The sequence below is a fragment of the Salvelinus namaycush genome, chromosome 1 (genome assembly GCF_016432855.1).
Source record: "Salvelinus namaycush isolate Seneca chromosome 1, SaNama_1.0, whole genome shotgun sequence".
NCBI classification, from domain to species: Eukaryota; Metazoa; Chordata; class Actinopteri; order Salmoniformes; family Salmonidae; genus Salvelinus; species Salvelinus namaycush.
This window is the reverse complement of record NC_052307.1, coordinates 73,205,885-73,223,464: the sequence shown is the minus strand read 5'-3', so window position 1 is coordinate 73,223,464 and position 17,580 is coordinate 73,205,885. Positions and strand designations below refer to the sequence as shown.

Sequence of the window (17,580 nt, the reverse complement as noted above, 5' to 3'; positions counted from 1 at the left end):
AAGATAGGGTGTTACTAGTCCTGTGTGTGAGAGACCTGGCCTGAGAAGGTAGGGTCTGTTACTAGTCCTGTGTGTGAGAGACCTGGCCTGAGAAGGTAGGGTATGTTACTAGTCCTGTGTGTTTTACCTGGCCTGAGAAGGTAGGGTCTGTTACTAGTCCTGTGTGTTATACCTGGCCTGAGAAGGTAGGGTCTGTTACTAGTCCTGTGTGTGAGAGACCTGGCCTGAGAAGGTAGGGTCTGTTACTAGTCCTGTGTGTTTTACCTGGCCTGAGAAGGTAGGGTCTGTTACTAGTCCTGTGTGTTTTACCTGGCCTGAGAAGGTAGGGTCTGTACTAGCCTGTGTGTGAGTGCCTGGCCTGAGAAGGTAGGGTCTGTTACTAGTCCTGTGTGTGAGAGACCTGGCCTGAGAAGGTAGGGTCTGTTACTAGTCCTGTGTGTGAGAGACCTGGCCTGAGAAGGTAGGGTCTGTTACTAGTCCTGTGTGTGAGAGACCTGACCTGAGAAGGTAGGGTCTGTTACTAGTCCTGTGTGTGAGAGACCTGGCCTGAGAAGGTAGGGTCTGTTACTAGTCCTGTGTGTGAGAGACCTGGCCTGAGAAGGTAGGGTCTGTTACTAGTCCTGTGTGTGAGAGACCTGGCCTGAGAAGGTAGGGTCTGTTACTAGTCCTGTGTGTGAGAGACCTGGCCTGAGAAGGTAGGGTCTGTTACTAGTCCTGTGTGTGAGAGACCTGGCCTGAGAAGGTAGGGTCTGTTACTAGTCCTGTGTGTGAGAGACCTGGCCTGAGAAGGTAGGGTCTGTTACTAGTCCTGTGTGTGAGAGACCTGGCCTGAGAAGGTAGGGTCTGTTACTAGTCCTGTGTGTTTATACCTGGCCTGAGAAGGTAGGGTCTGTTACTAGTCCTGTGTGTGAGAGACCTGGCCTGAGAAGGTAGGGTCTGTTACTAGTCCTGTGTGTGTTACCTGGCCTGAGAAGGTAGGGTCTGTTACTAGTCCTGTGTGTGAGAGACCTGGCCTGAGAAGGTAGGGTCACTAGTCCTGTGTGTGAGAGACCTGGCCTGAGAAGTAAACCTGTTACTAGTCCTGTGTGTGAGAGACCTGGCCTGAGAAGGTAGGGTATGTTACTAGTCCTGTGTGTGAGAGACCTGGCCTGAGAAGGTAGGGTCTGTTACTAGTCCTGTGTGTGAGAGACCTGGCCTGAGAAGGTAGGGTCTGTTACTAGTCCTGTGTGTTTTACCTGGCCTGAGAAGGTAGGGTCTGTTACTAGTCCTGTGTGTGAGAGACCTGGCCTGAGAAGGTAGGGTATGTTACTAGTCCTGTGTGTGTTTTACCTGGCCTGAGAAGGTAGGGTCTGTTACTAGTCCTGTGTGTGAGAGACCTGGCCTGAGAAGGTAGGGTATGTTACTAGTCCTGTGTGTGTTTTACCTGGCCTGAGAAGGTAGGGTCTGTTGCTAGTCCTGTGTGTGAGAGACCTGGCCTGAGAAGGTAGGGTATGTTACTAGTCCTGTGTGTGAGAGACCTGGCCTGAGAAGATAGGGTATGTTACTAGTCCTGTGTGTGAGAGACCTGGCCTGAGAAGGTAGGGTCTGTTACTAGTCCTGTGTGTAGAGACCTGGCCTGAGAAGGTAGGGTATGTTACTAGTCCTGTGTGTTTTACCTGGCCTGAGAAGGTTCTGTTACTAGTCCTGTGTGTGAGAGACCTGGCCTGAGAAGGTAGGGTCTGTTACTAGTCCTGTGTGTGAGAGACCTGGCCTGAGAAGGTAGGGTCTGTTACTAGTCCTGTGTGTGAGAGACCTGACCTGAGAAGGTAGGGTCTGTTACTAGTCCTGTGTGTGAGAGACCTGGCCTGAGAAGGTAGGGTCTGTTACTAGTCCTGTGTGTGAGAGACCTGGCCTGAGAAGGTAGGGTCTGTTACTAGTCCTGTGTGTGAGAGACCTGGCCTGAGAAGGTAGGGTCTGTTACTAGTCCTGTGTGTGAGAGACCTGGCCTGAGAAGGTAGGGTCTGTTACTAGTCCTGTGTGTGAGAGACCTGGCCTGAGAAGGTAGGGTCTGTTACTAGTCCTGTGTGTGAGAGACCTGGCCTGAGAAGGTAGGGTCTGTTACTAGTCCTGTGTGTGAGAGACCTGGCCTGAGAAGGTAGGGTCTGTTACTAGTCCTGTGTGTTTTACCTGGCCTGAGAAGGTAGGGTCTGTTACTAGTCCTGTGTGTGAGAGACCTGGCCTGAGAAGGTAGGGTATGTTACTAGTCCTGTGTGTGTTTTACCTGGCCTGAGAAGGTAGGGTCTGTTACTAGTCCTGTGTGTGAGAGACCTGGCCTGAGAAGGTAGGGTCTGTTACTAGTCCTTTGTGTGAGAGACCTGGCCTGAGAAGGTAGGGTCTGTTACTAGTCCTGTGTGTGAGAGACCTGGCCTGAGAAGGTAGGGTCTGTTACTAGTCCTGTGTGTTTTACCTGGCCTGAGAAGGTAGGGTCTGTTACTAGTCCTGTGTGAGAGACCTGGCCTGAGAAGGTAGGGTCTGTTACTAGTCCTGTGTGTGTTTTACCTGGCCTGAGAAGGTAGGGTCTGTTGCTAGTCCTGTGTGTGAGAGACCTGGCCTGAGAAGGTAGGGTATGTTACTAGTCCTGTGTGTGAGAGACCTGGCCTGAGAAGGTAGGGTATGTTACTAGTCCTGTGTGTGAGAGACCTGGCCTGAGAAGGTAGGGTCTGTTACTAGTCCTGTGTGTGAGAGACCTGGCCTGAGAAGGTAGGGTCTGTTACTAGTCCTGTGTGTTTTACCTGGCCTGAGAAGGTAGGGTCTGTTACTAGTCCTGTGTGTGAGAGACCTGGCCTGAGAAGGTAGGGTATGTTACTAGTCCTGTGTGTGTTTTACCTGGCCTGAGAAGGTAGGGTCTGTTACTAGTCCTGTGTGTGAGAGACCTGGCCTGAGAAGGTAGGGTATGTTACTAGTCCTGTGTGTGTTTACCTGGCCTGAGAAGGTAGGGTCTGTTGCTAGTCCTGTGTGTGAGAGACCTGGCCTGAGAAGGTAGGGTATGTTACTAGTCCTGTGTGTGAGAGACCTGGCCTGAGAAGGTAGGGTATGTTACTAGTCCTGTGTGTGAGAGACCTGGCCTGAGAAGGTAGGGTCTGTTACTAGTCCTGTGTGTGAGAGACCTGGCCTGAGAAGGTAGGGTCTGTTACTAGTCCTGTGTGTGAGAGACCTGGCCTGAGAAGGTAGGGTCTGTTACTAGTCCTGTGTGTGAGAGACCTGGCCTGAGAAGGTAGGGTCTGTTACTAGTCCTGTGTGTGAGAGACCTGGCCTGAGAAGGTAGGGTCTGTTACTAGTCCTGTGTGTGAGAGACCTGGCCTGAGAAGGTAGGGTCTGTTACTAGTCCTGTGTGTTTTACCTGGCCTGAGAAGGTAGGGTCTGTTACTAGTCCTGTGTGTGAGAGACCTGGCCTGAGAAGGTAGGGTCTGTTACTAGTCCTGTGTGTGAGAGACCTGGCCTGAGAAGGTAGGGTCTGTTACTAGTCCTGTGTGTGAGAGACCTGGCCTGAGAAGGTAGGGTCTGTTACTAGTCCTGTGTGTGAGAGACCTGGCCTGAGAAGGTAGGGTCTGTTACTAGTCCTGTGTGTGAGAGACCTGGCCTGAGAAGGTAGGGTCTGTTACTAGTCCTGTGTGTGAGAGACCTGGCCTGAGAAGGTAGGGTCTGTTACTAGTCCTGTGTGTGAGAGACCTGGCCTGAGAAGGTAGGGTCTGTTACTAGTCCTGTGTGTTTTACCTGGCCTGAGAAGGTAGGGTCTGTTACTAGTCCTGTGTGTGAGAGACCTGGCCTGAGAAGGTAGGGTCTGTTACTAGTCCTGTGTGTGAGAGACCTGACCTGAGAAGGTAGGGTCTGTTACTAGTCCTGTGTGTGAGAGACCTGGCCTGAGAAGGTAGGGTCTGTTACTAGTCCTGTGTGTGAGAGACCTGGCCTGAGAAGGTAGGGTCTGTTACTAGTCCTGTGTGTGAGAGACCTGGCCTGAGAAGGTAGGGTCTGTTACTAGTCCTGTGTGTGAGAGACCTGGCCTGAGAAGGTAGGGTCTGTTACTAGTCCTGTGTGTTTTACCTGGCCTGAGAAGGTAGGGTCTGTTACTAGTCCTGTGTGTGAGAGACCTGGCCTGAGAAGGTAGGGTCTGTTACTAGTCCTTTGTGTGAGAGACCTGGCCTGAGAAGGTAGGGTCTGTTACTAGTCCTGTGTGTGAGAGACCTGGCCTGAGAAGGTAGGGTCTGTTACTAGTCCTGTGTGTGAGAGACCTGGCCTGAGAAGGTAGGGTCTGTTACTAGTCCTGTGTGTTTTACCTGGCCTGAGAAGGTAGGGTCTGTTACTAGTCCTGTGTGTGAGAGACCTGGCCTGAGAAGGTAGGGTATGTTACTAGTCCTGTGTGTGTTTTACCTGGCCTGAGAAGGTAGGGTCTGTTGCTAGTCCTGTGTGTGAGAGACCTGGCCTGAGAAGGTAGGGTATGTTACTAGTCCTGTGTGTGAGAGACCTGGCCTGAGAAGATAGGGTATGTTACTAGTCCTGTGTGTGAGAGACCTGGCCTGAGAAGGTAGGGTCTGTTACTAGTCCTGTGTGTGAGAGACCTGGCCTGAGAAGGTAGGGTATGTTACTAGTCCTGTGTGTTTTACCTGGCCTGAGAAGGTAGGGTCTGTTACTAGTCCTGTGTGTGAGAGACCTGGCCTGAGAAGGTAGGGTCTGTTACTAGTCCTGTGTGTGAGAGACCTGGCCTGAGAAGGTAGGGTCTGTTACTAGTCCTGTGTGTTTTACCTGGCCTGAGAAGGTAGGGTCTGTTACTAGTCCTGTGTGTGAGAGACCTGGCCTGAGAAGGTAGGGTCTGTTACTAGTCCTGTGTGTTTTACCTGGCCTGAGAAGGTAGGGTCTGTTACTAGTCCTGTGTGTGAGAGACCTGGCCTGAGAAGGTAGGGTCTGTTACTAGTCCTGTGTGTGTTTTACCTGGCCTGAGAAGGTAGGGTCTGTTACTAGTCCTGTGTGTGAGAGACCTGGCCTGAGAAGGTAGGGTCTGTTACTAGTCCTGTGTGTTTTACCTGGCCTGAGAAGGTAGGGTCTGTTGCTAGTCCTGTGTGTGAGAGACCTGGCCTGAGAAGGTAGGGTATGTTACTAGTCCTGTGTGTGAGAGACCTGGCCTGAGAAGGTAGGGTCTGTTACTAGTCCTGTGTGTGAGAGACCTGGCCTGAGAAGGTAGGGTCTGTTGGTAGTCCTGTGTGTGAGAGACCTGGCCTGAGAAGGTAGGGTATGTTACTAGTCCTGTGTGTGAGAGACCTGGCCTGAGAAGGTAGGGTATGTTACTAGTCCTGTGTGTGAGAGACCTGGCCTGAGAAGGTAGGGTCTGTTACTAGTCCTGTGTGTGAGAGACCTGGCCTGAGAAGGTAGGGTATGTTACTAGTCCTGTGTGTTTTACCTGGCCTGAGAAGGTAGGGTCTGTTACTAGTCCTGTGTGTGAGAGACCTGGCCTGAGAAGGTAGGGTCTGTTACTAGTCCTGTGCGTGAGAGACCTGACCTGAGAAGGTAGGGTCTGTTACTAGTCCTGTGTGTGAGAGACCTGGCCTGAGAAGGTAGGGTATGTTACTAGTCCTGTGTGTGAGAGACCTGGCCTGAGAAGGTAGGGTCTGTTACTAGTCCTGTGTGTGAGAGACCTGGCCTGAGAAGGTAGGGTATGTTACTAGTCCTGTGTGTGAGAGACCTGGCCTGAGAAGGTAGGGTGTGTTACTAGTCCTGTGTGTGAGAGACCTGGCCTGAGAAGGTAGGGTCTGTTACTAGTCCTGTGTGTTTTACCTGGCCTGAGAAGGTAGGGTCTGTTACTAGTCCTGTGTGTGAGAGACCTGGCCTGAGAAGGTAGGGTCTGTTACTAGTCCTGTGTGTTTTACCTGGCCTGAGAAGGTAGGGTCTGTTACTAGTCCTGTGTGTGAGAGACCTGGCCTGAGAAGGTAGGGTCTGTTACTAGTCCTGTGTGTGAGAGACCTGGCCTGAGAAGGTAGGGTCTGTTACTAGTCCTGTGTGTGAGAGACCTGGCCTGAGAAGGTAGGGTCTGTTACTAGTCCTGTGTGAGAGACCTGGCCTGAGAAGGTAGGGTCTGTTACTAGTCCTGTGTGTGTTTTACCTGGCCTGAGAAGGTAGGGTCTGTTACTAGTCCTGTGTGTGTTTTACCTGGCCTGAGAAGGTAGGGTCTGTTGCTAGTCCTGTGTGTGAGAGACCTGGCCTGAGAAGGTAGGGTCTGTTACTAGTCCTGTGTGTGAGAGACCTGGCCTGAGAAGGTAGGGTCTGTTGGTAGTCCTGTGTGTGAGAGACCTGGCCTGAGAAGGTAGGGTATGTTACTAGTCCTGTGTGTGAGAGACCTGGCCTGAGAAGGTAGGGTATGTTACTAGTCCTGTGTGTGAGAGACCTGGCCTGAGAAGGTAGGGTCTGTTACTAGTCCTGTGTGTGAGAGACCTGGCCTGAGAAGGTAGGGTATGTTACTAGTCCTGTGTGTTTTACCTGGCCTGAGAAGGTAGGGTCTGTTACTAGTCCTGTGTGTGAGAGACCTGGCCTGAGAAGGTAGGGTCTGTTACTAGTCCTGTGCGTGAGAGACCTGACCTGAGAAGGTAGGGTCTGTTACTAGTCCTGTGTGTGAGAGACCTGGCCTGAGAAGGTAGGGTATGTTACTAGTCCTGTGTGTGAGAGACCTGGCCTGAGAAGGTAGGGTATGTTACTAGTCCTGTGTGTGAGAGACCTGGCCTGAGAAGGTAGGGTCTGTTACTAGTCCTGTGTGTTTTACCTGGCCTGAGAAGGTAGGGTCTGTTACTAGTCCTGTGTGTGAGAGACCTGGCCTGAGAAGGTAGGGTCTGTTACTAGTCCTGTGTGTGAGAGACCTGGCCTGAGAAGGTAGGGTCTGTTACTAGTCCTGTGTGTGAGAGACCTGGCCTGAGAAGGTAGGGTCTGTTACTAGTCCTGTGTGTGAGAGACCTGGCCTGAGAAGGTAGGGTCTGTTACTAGTCCTGTGTGTGAGAGACCTGGCCTGAGAAGGTAGGGTCTGTTACTAGTCCTGTGTGAGAGACCTGGCCTGAGAAGGTAGGGTCTGTTACTAGTCCTGTGTGAGAGACCTGGCCTGAGAAGGTAGGGTCTGTTACTAGTCCTGTGTGTGTTTTACCTGGCCTGAGAAGGTAGGGTCTGTTACTAGTCCTGTGTGTGTTTTACCTGGCCTGAGAAGGTAGGGTCTGTTGCTAGTCCTGTGTGTGAGAGACCTGGCCTGAGAAGGTAGGGTCTGTTGTTAGTCCTGTGTGTGTGTGTGTGTGTGTGTGTGTGTGTGTGTGTGTGTGTGTGTGTGTACCTGGCCAGAGAACGGGGGTCTGTTGCCAGTCCAGGCCACCTGTCCTGGGTTGAGCTGTCTGGAGATTTGAGCTAGGTTCTGATTGGACGATCCCGACGGCTGGATATCGTTCACCCCCGGGACATGGATCACTGAGGAGCTGTGTGACATACAGACAGCATTCCAAGTAAATGTGTGACATGAGAGCCTTTATATAGGCCCCTGCAGACGGTCATATTTAATTTATACTTTAACAACACATTTAACTGTTCACATCTGTCAACTCTAGTCTGCTCAATTGTTTAACCATCACCTGAGGCCCTGTCTTTCCCTACGGCTTTCAACTTTAAACACACACGCTAATGTGCATGCATGCATGTACACAGACCACAGAGACCCACACAGACCCACAGAGAGGTGTACCTGAAGCTCTTGGCAGAGTGTCCGGGCTGGAAGGGAGAGTTCTGGGAGTAGAGCTGCTGACCTCCCGCCGTAGACGAAGGAACCATCATCTTCTTCTCACCAGCTGGAACCACACAATACACACACCGTTTATAGATAAAGAGAGATGTATAGAGGGAGAAACAGACATTCAGAGAGACATTCAGAGGGAGAGACATTCAGAGAGATATTCAGAGAAACATTCAGAGGGAGAGACATTCTGAAAGAGAGACATTCAGAGAGACATTTAGAGGGAGAGACATTCTGAAAGAGACATTTAGAGGGAGAGACATTCTGAGGGAGAGACATTCTGAAAGAGAGACATTCAGAGAGACATTCAGAGGGAGAGACATTCAGAGGGAGAGACATTCTGAAAGAGACATTCTGAGGGAGAGACATTCTAAAAGAGAGACATTCTGAGAGACATTCAGGGGGAGAGACATTCTGAAAGAGAGACATTCAAAGAGACATTCAGAGGGAGAGACATTCTAAAAGAGAGACATTCTGAGAGACATTCAGGGGGAGAGACATTCTGAAAGAGAGACATTCAAAGAGACATTCAGAGGGAGAGACATTCAGAGGGAGAGACATTCAGAGGGAGAGACATTCAGAGGGAGAGACATTCTGAGAGACATTTAGAGGGAGAGACATTCTGAAAGAGAGACATTCAGAGAGACATTTAGAGGGAGAGACATTCTGAGGGAGAGACATTCTGAGGGAGAGACATTCTGAAAGAGAGACATTCTGAAAGAGAGACATTCAGAGAGACATTCAGAGAGACATTCAGAGGGAGAGACATTCAGAGGGAGAGACATTCTGAAAGAGAGACATTCAGAGAGACATTTAGAGGGAGAGACATTCTGAGGGAGAGACATTCTGAAAGAGAGACATTCAGAGAGACATTCAGAGAGACATTCAGAGAGACATTCAGAGAGACATTCAGAGAGACATTCTGAGGGAGAGACATTCAGAGAGACATTCTGAGGGAGAGACATTCTGAAAGAGAGACATTCAGAGAGACATTTAGAGGGAGAGACATTCTGAGGGAGAGACATTCTGAAAGAGAGACATTCAGAGAGACATTTAGAGGGAGAGACATTCTGAGGGAGAGACATTCTGAAAGAGAGACATTCTGAAAGAGAGACATTCTGAAAGAGAGACATTCTGAGAAACATTCAGGGGGAGAGACATTCTGAAAGAGAGACATTCAGAGACATTCTGAGACATTCTGAGGGAGAGACATTCAGAGAGACATTCGGAGACATTAGAGAGAAAGAAAAGCAGACAGAAAGAGAGGCAGACAGAGAGGGAGACAGCCAGAGAGAGGGGGAGACAGAGAGGGGGAGACGGACAGAGAGAGGGAGGGACGGAGAAAGGGAGACGGACAGAGGGGGAGAGAGACAGAGACAAAGAGAGGGAGGGAGGGACAGAGACCGAGAGGGAGACAGACAGAGAGAGGTAGACAGAGAAAGAGAGACATATAGAGAGAGAGATGGAGGGAGAGACAGAGAGGGAGAGCCAGACAGAGATAGGGAGGGAGAGACAGACAGAGACATTCAGAGAGAGATAAAATACACCACACAGTCAGAGAGGGAGGGAATGGAGAGATAGCAAGAGGGAAGGAATGGAGAGAGAGCGAGAGAGAAAGTCCAGTTCTGATTGAGTTGTGTGGAGGTTGTTTTACATTTCTCCCCTGGATGAAAGACTACCACCACAACCAACCGTCTACCATGGGCCTTACACTCCACACACACACACACACACACACACACACACACACACACACACACACACACACACACACACACACACACACACACACACACACACACACACACACACACACACACACACACACACACACAAAACGAGTAGAGGTGAGAAAATAACTAGATGTCGTACAGCCAGAGATGCCGGAGTACATGTCAGCAAAGCGCGGGTCTCTCTCCTGTGAGAACATGGTGTCCGTCTTGTCAGTGTTCTTGCCCGCCTCGTGAACCCCTCCTCCCACACTGGGAACGGGCACCTGGAGGGAGACAGGACGGAAGGATAACTTCATTTATACAAGGGTGTGAGTATATCCCCCTTGCTGATGTACAGTCAACAGCTAGAGGAAAGACAGGAGGGAAGGACATCTTCACTTAATGAAACCCTACTGATGTACAGTCAACAGCTAGAGGAAAGACAGGAGGGAAGGACATCTTCACTTAATGAAACCCTACTGATGTACAGTCAACAGCTAGAGGAAAGACAGGAGGGAAGGACATCTTCACTTAATGAAACCCTACTGATGTACAGTCAACAGCTAGAGGAAAGACAGGAGGGAAGGACATCTTCACTTAATGAAACCCTACTGATGTACAGTCAACAGCTAGAGGAAAGACAGGAGGGAAGGTCATCTTCACTTAATGAAACCCTACTGATGTACAGTCAACAGCTAGAGGAAAGACAGGAGGGAAGGACATCTTCACTTAATGAAACCCTACTGATGTACAGTCAACAGCTAGAGGAAAGACAGGAGGGAAGGACATCTTCACTTAATGAAACCCTACTGATGTACAGTCAACAGCTAGAGGAAAGACAGGAGGGAAGGACATCTTCACTTAATGAAACCCTACTGATGTACAGTCAACAGCTAGAGGAAAGACAGGAGGGAAGGACATCTTCACTTAATGAAACCCTACTGATGTACAGTCAACAGCTAGAGGAAAGACAGGAGGGAAGGACATCTTCACTTAATGAAACCCTACTGATGTACAGTCAACAGCTAGAGGAAAGACAGGAGGGAAGGACATCTTCACTTAATGAAACCCTAGAAAGTGTATTTATACAGCAAGGTTGGGATCAATTCCATTTGAACTTAGTCAGTTCAGGAGCTAGACTGAAATTACAATTTCAATGTTTTTTCCCTCAGACAATCATTGAGGAATAATTCCATTTCTGTTTACTTCCTGAATTGACCGAATTAAAATGGAATTGACCCCAAGCCTGTTATACAGTCGAGCCCTCTTAAATGTCCAATGCAACCATTTTTCAATAAAAAAATTGTCATAAAGAAACAAAAATAGCTTCTTAGCAAACAGCAATTTCTGTGAGGGGAAAACTGAAAATTAGCTGTTATTGGCAGAGGTTTGGAACTCTTTCTTATTGGTCTATTAACTAATTGACCACCTGGTGATGTCACCAGTCAGACCAAAACCCATCCCACCAAAAGCAGGTTGAAATTTCAGGCGGTCTTTTCAAATGGCTCTTAACCTAAAAAAGCGCATTATCATAATATTCACAATTTCACAGTATTATTCCAACCTCATAGTATGTAAATATATATACAGTGGGGCAAAAAAGTATTTAGTCAGCCACCAATTGTGCAAGTTCTCCCACTTAAAAAGATGAGAGAGGCCTGTAATTTTCATCATAGGTACACTTCAACTATGACAGACAAAATGAGGGAAAAAAATCCAGAAAATCACATTGTGGGATTTTTAATGAATTTATTTGCAAATTATGGTGGAAAATAAGTATTTGGTCACCTACAAACAAGCAAGATTTCTGGCTCTCACAGACCTGTAACTTCTTCTTTAAGAGGCTCCTCTTTCCTCCACTCGTTACCTGTATTAATGGCACCTGTTTGAACTTGTTATCAGTATAAAAGACACCTATCCACAACCTCAAACAGTCACACTCCAAACTCCACTATGGCCAAGACCAAAGAGCTGTCAAAGGACACCAGAAACAAAATTGTAGACCTGCACCAGGCTGGGAAGACTGAATCTGCAATAGGTAAGCAGCTTGGTTTGAAGAAATCAACTGTGGGAGCAATTATTAGGAAATGGAAGACATACAAGACCACTGATAATCTCCCTCGATCTGAGGCTCCACGCAAGACCTCACCCCGTGGGGTCAAAATGATCACAAGAACGGTGAGCAAAAATCCCAGAACCACACGGGGGGACCTAGTGAATGACCTGCAGAGAGCTGGGACCAAAGTAACAAAGCCTACCATCAGTAACACACTACGCCGCCAGGGACTCAAATCCTGCAGTGCCAGACGTGTCCCCCTTGCACAATTGGTGGCTGACTAAATACTTTTTTGCATATAACAATGTTATATGTTATATTATGAACAGGCAGGTATAAGGGCAGCTATAGGGGTCCTGTGGGGTACCTGTGATAGGTCATAGGCTGTCAGGCCGTCCCTCTGATGGACCTCCAGCTCTGCCTGCTGCTGCTGTTGGAGCTGCCTGGAGAACACACACAATGACAACACATTAATACAGAATCACACAATACCATCACTTTGATATGTTCCCTCTTTAGATTGTATTATTAGTAACAGATGGTCAAGTTAGTGATACACAATAGCAAAACACCAGCATCCGAACGTACCAGCAAGATACCACACCTGGCACCCTAACGGCTGTGGAACAAATCAGAACATTGACCGACTGGAAAAACCTACGGGTCCTTTGTGAATGTACTATTAAATACAGACTACAAGCTGGTCTGTCCATCTGTGCTGAATGACTATAGGGGGTAACAGGCTGCTCTCACTCCTCTCCATCCCTTTCTGTCTTTATCATTCCCTTGTTTTCTCGCTTTCCCTTGCTCTAGTTCTCTCTCCCTACTCACAGATGTCCAGGCTCTGCCTCTTAACAAGGAGCAGATTCTAACTGTCTTCTATACACTGGGAAACAACAGATTCTAACTGTGTCTTCTATACACTGGGAAACAACAGATTCTAACTGTGTCTTCTATACACTGGGAAACAACAGATTCTAACTGTGTCTTCTATACACTGGGAAACAACAGATTCTAACTGTCTTCTATACACTGGGAAACAACAGATTCTAACTGTGTCTTCTATACACTGTGAAACAACAGATTCTAACTGTCTTCTATACACTGGGAAACAACAGATTCTAACTGTGTCTTCTATACACTGGGAAACAACAGATTCTAACTGTGTCTTCTATACACTGGGAAACAACAGATTCTAACTGTGTCTTCTATACACTGGGAAACAGATTCTAACTGTGTCTTCTATACACTGGGAGACTGTCACGCTCTGACCTTAGAGAGCCTTTTTATTTCTCTACTTGGTTAGGTCAGGGTGTGATTTGGGTGGGCAATCTAGTTTTCTTATTTCTTTGTTTGGCCTGGTATGGTTCCCAATCAGAGGCAGCTGTCTATCGTAGTCTCTGATTGGGGATCATACTTAGGCAGCCTTTTTCCCACCTGTGTTTGTGGGTAATTATTTATTTTCTGTGAGTGTTTGTGTGGATCATACTTCGGCAGCCTTTTTCCCACCTGTGTTTGTGGGTAATTATTTATTTTCTGTGAGTGTTTGTGTGGATCATACTTCGGCAGCCTTTTTCCCACCTGTGTTTGTGGGTAATTATTTATTTTCTGTGAGTGTTTGTGTGCGTCACGTTCTGATTCTGTTGACCTGTTTTTTGTGTGAAAGGTTTCACTTCGATTAAAGATGTGGAATTACATGCACGCTGTGCCTTGGCTCATTTATGATAGGGAGTTTTAAGACAGCGAACGTGACAGAGACAACAGATTCTAACTGTGTCTTCTATACACTGGGATACAACAGATTCTAATTCGGTACTCTCAAAAACAAGCCTTTTTGTTTTGTAGGGGAAAGGTGATGTAATGAATAACATGACCTGTGTCCCAAATGGCACCCTTTTCCCTTCATAGCTTCCTATGGGCCCTGGTCAATAGTAGTGCACTCTTAGGGTACCAGCTGGGATACATCCCTTGTTGCACAGTCAGTGTATTGTGAATGCCTAAACGAGAAGAGCAACACCTGCATGCAAACAAATATTCCCAATAGTCAATGTGGCGGCAATAAGATGTTTCAAGAGCTGTTTTTAAACTCAAAACCATTTCCAGACAGAACGTCTCCTGTCAGCTCTTATGCATCATTAGTAAGCTGGCAACAGAATGACTGTATTTCACACACACACACACACACACACACACACATTACACACACACACTTGTGCCTCGAATCCATTTGTCGCTGGCAAATTGCACCACAGCATCTAATTCAGGCCCTTAATTTCAGAAGCCTCGGAGTGATTTCCTGCTAAGTTCTTTTCTGGAGCATCCAACCCTGACATTTCCTATTTACCCAGAGAGAAACAAACTGTTTTTCTTCTCCTGCCATGAGAAGTATGCAGCTCTCTCTCTCTCTGAGGAGACGCGATGAGGAGAGGAGAGGAGGAGGCCACTTTAGACTACAGAGGACCAGTTGGGTTTGAGTCCACAGACAGACCGTAGGAAATTGACAGCTCATCTCTGTTGGTCTCTTTTTGCTTTCTCTAAGTACATCACAACAGTCCTCCTTTCCTGTCTCAAATAAATGACTGAATATCTAAGAGAAAGAATGAGAGAGAAACGACTTCCTCCTTTCCTGCCACAAATCAATTCCTGAATGTCAAAGAGAGAGAGAGATGGAAACACTTGTGTTAACAACATGAGAGAGAGAGAGAGAGCGAGAGAGAGATGGAGAGAGATGGAAACACTTGTGTTAACAACATGAAAGCGTCCCCTAGCAGTGTACATAGACTGGTGCTGTGCTGAACTTAGTGGCCCTGGCCGTCACAGCCTATAAGAGCCTAGCTTCTGACAACAGACCTAATGTGAGTAACTAGAATACATGACGGCCAGTGTGTCAGTGTGTGTATGCCTGTGTGTTGTGTCCTGATCAAAAACACCTGTCACTAGGAATAAAGAGCTTCCACTGAGGAAAACAAACTACTTCAAAACCCCATTATGTCAAGTGTTGCTTAGTGTCCTCTCAGAGACACTTGCGGTGAATATTCTCTCTCTCTCTCCCAGACGAGAGGGGAGTAGAGGAGAATAGGAGGTAGAGATGTAGGGAGGGAGGAGGGCTGAGCACACAGAGGGTCACCTGGACTGAGAGAGGACTAAGATGGATAACACTTGGCCAGGAAAACTCCAGAGGATATTTGAACTTCTGAAGAATGTGCAAAAATACATCCAGCCAAGTTTCCAGCACAGTTACACAAGTCTCCTGTTGAACCACCTCTACAGCACTCTGCATCACACGGTCGGGAATAAACATTATTATGAAAACGGACCGGTTCTTTCTTTCACATCAGGGCCAGAGGTTCAGAGTGTGTGTGTCTGATGTGTTTGTGTGTGTGTGTTTGTAAGTGTGTGTACATGTGTGCACGTGTACGTGCGCACTTGTACGTGCGTGTGTTTATGCTTGAAAGTGTTTAAGTGTGTGTGTGTGTGATGCAGATGAGTTGCTAAGGTTTATAATTTGTTGTTGTTCTGCTCTGATGCCCCTGGGTAAACTCCAGCGGTGTTAAACAGCGGATGGGGAATGGCTTCATTGGTGACTTGGCTGCTATGGTGTGTGTGTGTGTTCTCTGCCCACACATTCAGAGCTGGCCTAATAGTGGAGTTCTGAGGGACGCAGCCAGGTCACGCAGCAGTGCCTGATGGGATGTAGCAAGGGTGCAAGCGAGCAGCCTGAGGCTTGTAGCCATGGTAACAATGCCAATGCCAATGCACGCACGCACACACAAAAGCCCTCCACGGATGGCTTCCTAAAGAGAAACAGTGCCAGAAACAGAAGTGGAGGCTAGCCTCTAATATCTCCGTTTGTGGTTCCTACCTAGAGCCAGCCAACATGACTAACTATTACAGATGGCTCTGTTCGGCTTGCTCAACAACTGAGGCACACTGAGACGGGGCAGTGTGTGAGGTGTGGGTCTGTCATGGCTCCAAAGTCATCTCCTTCTGCACTCCTGCAGGCTAAAGGACAGTCAGGAAGCCAGTTGGAACATAGACCACACTACCATGCAGCTGCTACAACACTGTTGGAGCTGTTAGAATACACACTCTCCATTACAATGTTGCCATTCCCTTTAATCCAGATACACTGCATGACCAACAGTATGTGAACACCTGCTTGTTGAACATCTCATTCCAGAAACATGGGCATTAATATGGAGTTGGTCCCCCCTTTGCTGCTATAACAGCCCCCACTCTTCTGGGAAGGCTTTCCACTTGATGTTGGAACATTACTGTGGGGACTTTCTTCCATTCAGCCACAAGAGCGTTAGTGTGGTTGGGCACTGATGTTGGGCGATTAGGCCTGGCTCGCAGTCAGCGTTCCAATGAATCCTAATGGTTTTCAATGGGGTTGAGGTTAGGGCTCTGTGCAGGCCAGTCAAGTTCTTCCACACCAATCTCGACAAACCATTTCTGTACGGACCTCGCTTTATGCATGGGGGCATTGTCATGCTGAAACAGGAAAGGGCCTTCCCCAAACTGTTGCCACAAAGTTGGAAGCACAGAATTGTCTAGAATGTCATTGTATGCTGTAGTTAAGATTTCCCTTCACTGCAACTAAGGGGCCCGAACCATGAAAAACAGGCACTATGCATTCTCCTGGCATCCGCCAAACCCAGAATTGTCCGTCGGACTGCCAGATGGTGAAGGGTGATTCATCACTTCAGAGAACGCGTTTCCACTGCTCCAGAGTCCAATCGCGGTGAGCTTTACACCACTCCAGCCGACGCTTGGCATTGCGCATGGTGATCTTAGGCTTGTGTGCGGCTGCTCGCCATAGAAACCCATCTCATGAAGCTCCTCACGAACAGTTCTTGTGCTGACGTTTCTTCCAGAGGCAGTTTGGAACTCGGTAGTGAGTGTTACAACCGAGGACAGACCATTTAGCAGGGCAGAAATTGTACAAACTGACTGCTTGGAAAGGTGGCATCCTATGACGGTGCCACATTGAAAGTCACTGAGCTCTTCAGTATGGCCATTCTTCTGCCAATGTTTGTCTGTGGAGATTGCATGGCTGTGTGTTCGATTTTATACACCTGTCAGCAACGGGTGTGGCTGAAATAGCCTAATCTACTAATTTGAAGGGGTATCCACATACTGTTGTATGTATAGTATAGGTGCAGATTCACCATGCATGGTATGGTATTGTTATTGTCCAAGGCCTACAGTGTGTACTGCAGCCAGCTCTGAAATAACAGTGCTTTCTCCACTGGCTACATCTTACTTTATGTATTTGGTCCAGTAGTAGTCGCTACCACAGTAATGACATACGGCCTGCACTCTGTGTGTGGTTATATATGGGCTGTATACATAGATATATGCCCAGCTAGTTCTCCAGAAATGATTGAGTGTGTAATCTATCGTTGGTGAAGAGATATCCAATATGAGAGGGGGTATAACCCAGGAGAGTAAAGACATTGTCCAGATCCCTATATTCTTTCCCTAATTTATGAAGTGTGCACTCATTCACTCCCCCTCAAGAATGTTAAAGCATTGGTCTGCTTCCCAAATGGCATCCTACTCCCTACATAGTGCAGTGGTTTTGACCAGGACCCATAGGAAAGAAATATGGCAGTCGCTCGACATCAATCAAACACTCTTAAATCTTGGAGGGGAAGTGAACGAGTGCACACCAGAGATGAGAGAGAAGAAACAGAGTGGTGTCTCTCACGAACAATACATTTACGACAGAGTAACACTCAGTTACACCAACAACCAGATGGTCTGTCTCATAACCCTGTGTGTGTGTGTGTGTGTGTGTGTGTGTGTGTGTGTGTGTGACTGGCTCAGGTACCCCAGTGGTCAGATGCTGAGCTTCACAACTGTTGTAGAGGGTTGATGAATGAGATGAGATATTTTATGCAGCCCATAAATCTACCACCCAGTCTGTAGTCAGCCAGGTTTCCACTGCCCTGGCTCTCACCTCCGCTAGAGAGAACACTGCTAGACAACGGAGCACACACAGGGATGCACACACAGGGATG

General features: G+C 48.0%; 1 protein-coding gene across 1 annotated transcript in view; it reads right to left on the bottom strand.

Annotated features, from left to right (window-relative positions):
- The window catches only part of arnt2 (aryl-hydrocarbon receptor nuclear translocator 2), a 96,937-nt gene that overhangs the window by 8,687 nt on the left and 70,670 nt on the right, over positions 1 to 17,580 (bottom strand). Inside the window, exons 14-17 of the mRNA XM_039000062.1 lie at positions 11,922 to 11,997; positions 9,659 to 9,782; positions 7,739 to 7,841; positions 7,337 to 7,475 (exon numbers count right to left, since the gene is read on the bottom strand). Of these exons, the coding sequence (XP_038855990.1) occupies positions 7,337 to 7,475; positions 7,739 to 7,841; positions 9,659 to 9,782; positions 11,922 to 11,997 (442 nt within the window). The remainder of the gene's footprint in view (positions 1 to 7,336; positions 7,476 to 7,738; positions 7,842 to 9,658; positions 9,783 to 11,921; positions 11,998 to 17,580) is intronic.